The sequence below is a fragment of the Aotus nancymaae genome, unplaced genomic scaffold (assembly GCF_030222135.1).
Source record: "Aotus nancymaae isolate 86718 unplaced genomic scaffold, 86718_ANA_hifiasm-v0.15.2.pri h1tg000079l, whole genome shotgun sequence".
NCBI lineage: Eukaryota > Metazoa > Chordata > Mammalia > Primates > Aotidae > Aotus > Aotus nancymaae.
This window is the reverse complement of record NW_026988494.1, coordinates 10645715-10652194: the sequence shown is the minus strand read 5'-3', so window position 1 is coordinate 10652194 and position 6480 is coordinate 10645715. Positions and strand designations below refer to the sequence as shown.

At 39.0% G+C, this 6480-nt stretch overlaps 1 protein-coding gene across 1 annotated transcript; it reads right to left on the bottom strand.

Annotated features, from left to right (window-relative positions):
• Positions 1 to 1346: 1346 nt before the first annotated feature.
• LOC135271454 (coronin-1B-like) lies at positions 1347 to 2937 on the bottom strand. The gene has a single exon (XM_064368692.1). The coding sequence runs from the start codon at positions 1873 to 1875 to the stop codon at positions 1621 to 1623; it is 255 nt and encodes an 84-aa protein (XP_064224762.1). The 5' UTR covers positions 1876 to 2937; the 3' UTR covers positions 1347 to 1620.
• Between the last annotated feature and the right edge of the window lie 3543 nt (positions 2938 to 6480).

Sequence of the window (6480 nt, the reverse complement as noted above, 5' to 3'; positions counted from 1 at the left end):
ATAATAGTACTATCTTACCTCATAAAGTTCTGTGCTGTCGACTGAATTAATATAGGTAAAGTACTTACTTAGCACCTGGAGCATAGTAAGCACTGTGTAAGTTTATCTGTAATGGATGTTGGTGGTGATGACGATGCCCAATAGTCCCGGATTTGGAAGGAACAGAACTGAGGACTCATAACAAAAACTTCTGGCAGATTCACTAATGGTTCAAATCCTACAGAGTTGAAAATTTGGGTCACCCCACCAGAGAAAACACCCTGATCAGCCATGGTTGGCTGAAGGCAAAGAGAAGGTGGAGGGGGTCATGAAGAAAGGTTGTAGCCAGGTGCGGTGGCTCACACCTGTAATCCCAGCACTTTGGGAGGCCGAGGTGGGTGGATCACTTGAGATCAGGAGTTCAAGGCCAGCCTGGCCATCTTGGTGAAACCCCATCTCTACTAAAAATGCAAAAATTAGCGAGGCATGGTGGCGTGTGCCTGTAACCCCAGCTACTTGGGAGGCCAATAGTGTAAGTTATCTAAAAATATTTGTTCTTATATCCAGAACCAACATGTCACTGCAGAATTGATAGAAAAGATGAGTGAAGTTTAAGTGACTCAACGTGTCTGTGCTGCCTAGAATTAGTTCTAAAATATCAAGCACATTGTGAGTTTTCTTCTTATTATTTGTTTTAATTGTGAGAGTGCCTTACTTGAAAGAGGTTTTCTTTACATATGTACACGTAAATTATTCTGACTGCGAATTAACTTCTTTGCCAGAACCATAATGATGCCTAGGTGGGTTACAGGTCATGTAGGATGTAATACTTGCAATTTTGGCCAGTTCTCCACTCCCCCAATTCAAGACTAAACTTGGGCAACTGGTATGCTATTTTTTTGGATTACTTTTCTGTTTTTCACAACAATTTTAATAACATTTTACATAAATTATTTTGACATAAACTTTATTAAAACATTAATCTTCCCATAGTTTTATTCTCCTTATTATTGAGAAATACCCTCTTGAATGTGAATGTTAATTTTATTTTATCATACAAAACCTTAGGGGAGTTTGAGGACATCTGAACAAATTGGGAGATAATGTGACCCTCATATTGGTTTTGTATAATGAAAATTAGTAAAAGCTCTTTTTGGATAAAGGGATACTATAGTGAAAAGAAATGATTAAAAGTCACTTTATTACACAATAACATAGAGACAAAATGAATACATAAAATATGAGATATACATGGATTTCTAGTTGTGATTTGAAATCCTTCTGGTCATGCAGGTTACAGAAACTAGAAAATAGAGTATAATGCACAATGCAAATAAACATATACATAATCAAATATAGAGCCCACCCTCCCGCTTCCTCTGGGGAGGGAGGTCTGGGCCATGGTCAGGGAGATGGTCCGTCAGAGGTCGAGGAGCTCGCCTGGGCGTAGAAATCCTCCACAGCAACAATGAGGAAAGCTGGGTGGTGGCTTTGGCCTGGGCCTGGGATGGGTCCGGGTGGTAACTGACCCCTGCTGCCTCAGAGGCCCTGGGCAGCCAGCCAGCCAGCCCGCTGCCACCAGCCAGCAGAAGCTGAGCGGGAAGGGGGCGGAGGAGATGAAGGTGGCACATGGCTGTGGCCCTAGGCATCCCCGTTCTCCATGCGGCCCAGCTGTTCCTCCAGGCGGCAGATGCGCTCCCCCTGCTCCTTGACCAGCGCCCTCAGGGCCCGCAGCTCCTGCATCACCTCCTCCAGCTTCCCAGCCTCCCCGGCTCTGGCCAGGCTGCCACTGGGGGTGGCATCAGCAGCAGTGGTGGTAGATGCAGGGGCCCCCAGGCGGGAGAAGCCCAGGGCCACGGCGGGCCGGCTGTCAGACAGCACATTGCGCCGGCTCATCTCTCTGCGGGAGGCCTACGTGCCCAGCAAGCAGCGGGACCTGAAGATCAGCCAATAATCAAATAAATATATATCTAAATATCCCCAATAACTCACCAATTTAAAATATCTAGAGCATGAGATGGAAGGCATGATAATGTAAGATAATTATTATTGGTTAAAAAAATTGTAAGCCCCAATGTTTCCTGAAAAAAAAAGGAAGAAAGAAAATAGTGTTTATAATGAAAATCATAATGACAGCAATCTCAGAGTTAGCTATGAAAAATTAACACATGCAATTTTGTCACATTAAATATAAAGAAGATTACATATAATTTGAACTTAAATTGATTTTTTAAAATAAAATTGTGACTTCCTTCTATCCTACCCTGACTCAATGAACACACCTTTCTTATATTACATACACGGTAATGTTTGCCAGTAGATAGAAATGTTATATAAATATCTTTAGTAAATACGATGATAAGCAGCATAAATCTTGTATTTTGTTTGCTTGTTTTGTACAGTTTGGCAATCTAGAAAGGCAAAAAAATAATATAATCATTTTTAAGTCCCTATTTTCTTGTTAGGTAAGGAAATATAAATGAGCATACTTTCAACATCTTTGGAGTTCTCTAGAAAGAACCAGATTGCTTTTTAAATATTTTGGTATCTTTGTCGAATATCAATTATATTTTTTAAAGCTACAATCTTTGAGAAAATAATATCTGCTTTTGTCAACTCTTAGAGGAAGTTGAAGTACATTCTGAAAATTGTATTGTGCCATAAAACTGGGTACTTAACAGTCTCCTAATTTTATTTTATTACAGTTTTAAACGTTTTTTTCTGTGCCTATGTTTACTCAAAAAGCCTCAAAAGTTTAATAATTCTTTTCATATTCAAATGTAAGGTAGAAACCCCCTTTTTATCTCATCAAGAAGTGATGAATCATATCTACACATGTATTTAAACAATCATTGAGTGTTAAATTATTGTTAAGGGATCTAAGAGCCTAGAGCATCTGAATAACAAGTATTTGGAAGGACATGAACATGAGTGACTAAATAGTTGTAGTTTCTTCATTCTTTCATTAAAAATATATTCATCTCCTTGTAGTTTTGCTTTGTTTTCTCCAAGTTTTGGCCTCAATTAGAGAAAAATATTTTATGTAAAATAAATACTTTACAAACAATATCGTGATGATGCTTCAAAGATGCTTATGAGCATCCAGCCTGTTAAACGATGTAAAATACCTACAAAATTATATGAAAAAATGGAGCACTGTTATTTCAGCTCAGGCATTATTGAGTAAAAGAAATCCTAGAGAAATGAATCAGAGATTGTCACACTTTACTATTGTTATGTCATCAAATTAAAGTGGCAGTTTGCCAATGTCACTGAAGCATTGTATATATCTGTAACATATGGCACCACAAGAAACATGCTTACTTTTTTTTTTTTTTTTTTACCTGTAATGAAGCCTCTCTCTTGACTCCTCCATGTGTCTCTAACATGGGACAGTGAGAACAATTTATCCATTTTTTAATCTTTTGAGACACTGACTGAGGAGATGGAAGGCAATTTGTTGATAATCTCTAAAGCATGTGAGAGCATAACAAAATGTTTTGAGGCTGTTCATTAGCTGTAGAAGACAATTTGTATTCACTAGTGTATCAGAGTTCTCCAGAAAAACAGAACCAAGAGGAGCTGTTTAGATAATTGATAGATAGATACATAGATAGATAGAGATTTATTTGAGAAATGGTTTTATGCAATTATGTAGGCTGAGGATTTCTGTAATTTGCTGTCTTTAAACTCCAAGAAAGCTGGTTGTGTAGTTTCAGTTAAAACTTGAAATATTGGGAGCTAGGGGAGCCAAGGGTGTAGATCATAGTCTGATTTCGAAGGCTCTAGAATCTGGGATGTCAATGCCTGATGGCAGGAAACGAAGGATGTCCTAGCTTAAGCAGGGAGTGAACTCACCCTTTCTCTTTTTGTTCTACTGAAGGCCTCAATTGATTGCAGTGATACCCACCTATATTGGTGAGGATGATCATTACTCTGCCTACCTATTCTCCCTCTTCCAGGAGCATCCTCACAGGGACACCCAGAAATAATGTTTACCAGCTATCAGGGCATTATAGCCTAGTTAAGTCAACACCTTAACCATCAGTATTCCATCCTCTGTCAACTTAGCAAACATAAGCATGTACTTAAACCACACTTAGTCTCTAAACACAGACAATAACAAAGTCATAGTTGTGCTCTACATGACACAACTATCCTGCATATAAATAATAACTCACTAATCCCTTATTCCAAAGAGCAAATATATTCTTTAAGTGGTATTGACTCTTCTCCTGCTGTTCTTAGAGTAAAATTCTGTAATGTAAAATTAACAATATTTAAATATTGATATAAAGTTTACATATTTTATTTATATAATAAGGGAATAAAAGAGGGAATAAAGTATCTTTACTTAAAAAATATGTACACATATTTATAATAAAATAAGGTTGGAATTCTCATTACAATTACAGGCCTCATTTCTGTAACTGGCCACATGTTTGGACTTGCTCGTTTATAATAGCTTCTTTAAAGTCCTTGTAGAAAATTCTAATATCTGTGTCATCTAACCACTGATGTCTGTTGATTTTCTTTCCCCATGAAATGATACAGGAGGTAGAAATAAATTATTTAGGCAGATAGTGAGGGTAAAGAGTCTTCAGCAAGTCTTCCCTTGTAACAAAAAGTAGCCCAAGAAGTTATTTTTTCTATCAAGGAGCATCCTGAAAAATTGAGCTACAAAGATAGATAAGCAAGTAGGAAGTTTGCATGGGTGAATGCCAGCAGCTGTACCAGTAGAAAAGGGCTACTTGGGGGCCAGGCACATCCAACATGGAGGCTCCATCTTCCCTTTTCTTTGTTATCAGGTGTACAGTAAAGAAACAGGTGACTTGGCTGGGCCAGGTGGAGAACCCATCTGCGTAATGAAAGATTAGGGTGGAAGAAGCCAGCTTTTCACACCCTATGCAAATGGCACACCTAGCCCTAACCAGTTTTTTGTGCCTTATGCAAATGGCACACCTGGTCCGACCAATCTTTTGTTCCCTATGTAAATCAGACACCGCCTCCTCAAGCTCATCTATAAAACCTCTGCATTTTGCATGGACTGGAGACCCTTTCAGGACCCATCTCTCTGTAGGAGACAGCTCTTCTCTTTCCTTCACCTATTAAACTTCTGCTCTTAAGCTCACTCTTTATGTGTTCAGTCCTAGTTTTCTGAGGCTGTGAGACAACGAATCTTGGGCATTTACCCCAGACAACGATGCCGCTTCACAATTAGAGGTTTTTAAAATCACAAGTAATTTTGGTTTGTATCCTGAACATTTCCAGTATTATGCTGGATCTTGTTTCTATCTGCTGGTTCTATGACTCTTAGAATTCTGGTGTTGTTCCTTGATTTCCTACTGATAGTTTTTTTTTTATTTTATTGCATTTTAGGTTTTGGGGTACATGTGAAGAACATGCAAGATTGTTGCATAGGTACACACATGGCAGCGTGATTTGCTGCCTTCCTCAATATCACCTATATCTGGCATTTCTCCCCATGATATCTCTCCCCAACTCCCCACTCCCCACTGTCCCTCCCCTGTTTCCCCCTCGACAGACCCAAGTGTGTGATGCTCCCTTCCCTGTGTCCATGTGTTCTCATTGTTCAACACCCACCAGTGAGTGAGAACATGCGGTGTTTGATTTTCTGCTCTTGTGTCAATTTTCTGAGAATGATGGTTTCCAGGTTCATCCATGTCCCTAGGAAGGACACAAACTCTTCATTTTTGATGGCTGCATAATATTCCATGGTGTATATGTGCCACATTTTCCCTGTCCAGTCTATCATCGATGGGCATTTGGGTTGGTTCCAGGTCTTTGCTATTGTAAACTGTGCTGCAATGAACATTCGTGTGCATGTGTCCTTATAGTAGAACGATTTATAATCGTTTGAATATATACCCAGTAATGGGATTGCTGGGTCAACTGGAATTTCTATTTCTAGGTCCTTGAGGAATCGCCACACTGTCTTCCACAATGGTTGAACTAATTTACACTCCCACCAACAGTGTAAAAGTGTTCCTATTTCTCCACATCCTCTCCAGCATCTGTTGTCTCTAGATTTTTTAATGATCGCCATTCTAACTGGTATGAGATGGTATCTCAACATAGTTTTGATTTGCATTTCTCTAATGACCAGTGATGATGAACATTTTTTCATATCTGATAGTTATTTTGCAGAGTTTTCAAATAGCTGTCCTTTTACTCTGTCCAGATTTCAGTGTTGGGCTTAGTGGGAGGTAAACGGAGGTGTGTATTCACTTCAACATGGCAGGCAGAATTCTAAGCTGGGTCCTAAGAGTTCTACCCCCTGGTTACATGCTCATTACGAGCCCCTTCCCTTGAATATGAGCAGGATTTGTGGTGCCACTCCCATAATTGTTTTGCTTTATATGGCAGAAGAGATCTTGCAGATATAATTAAGATCCCTAATCAGTTGACTTTGAATTAATTTTTTAAAAAAAGATTATTCTAGATGAATCTGATATAATCGAATGAGCCATTAAAAGAAGT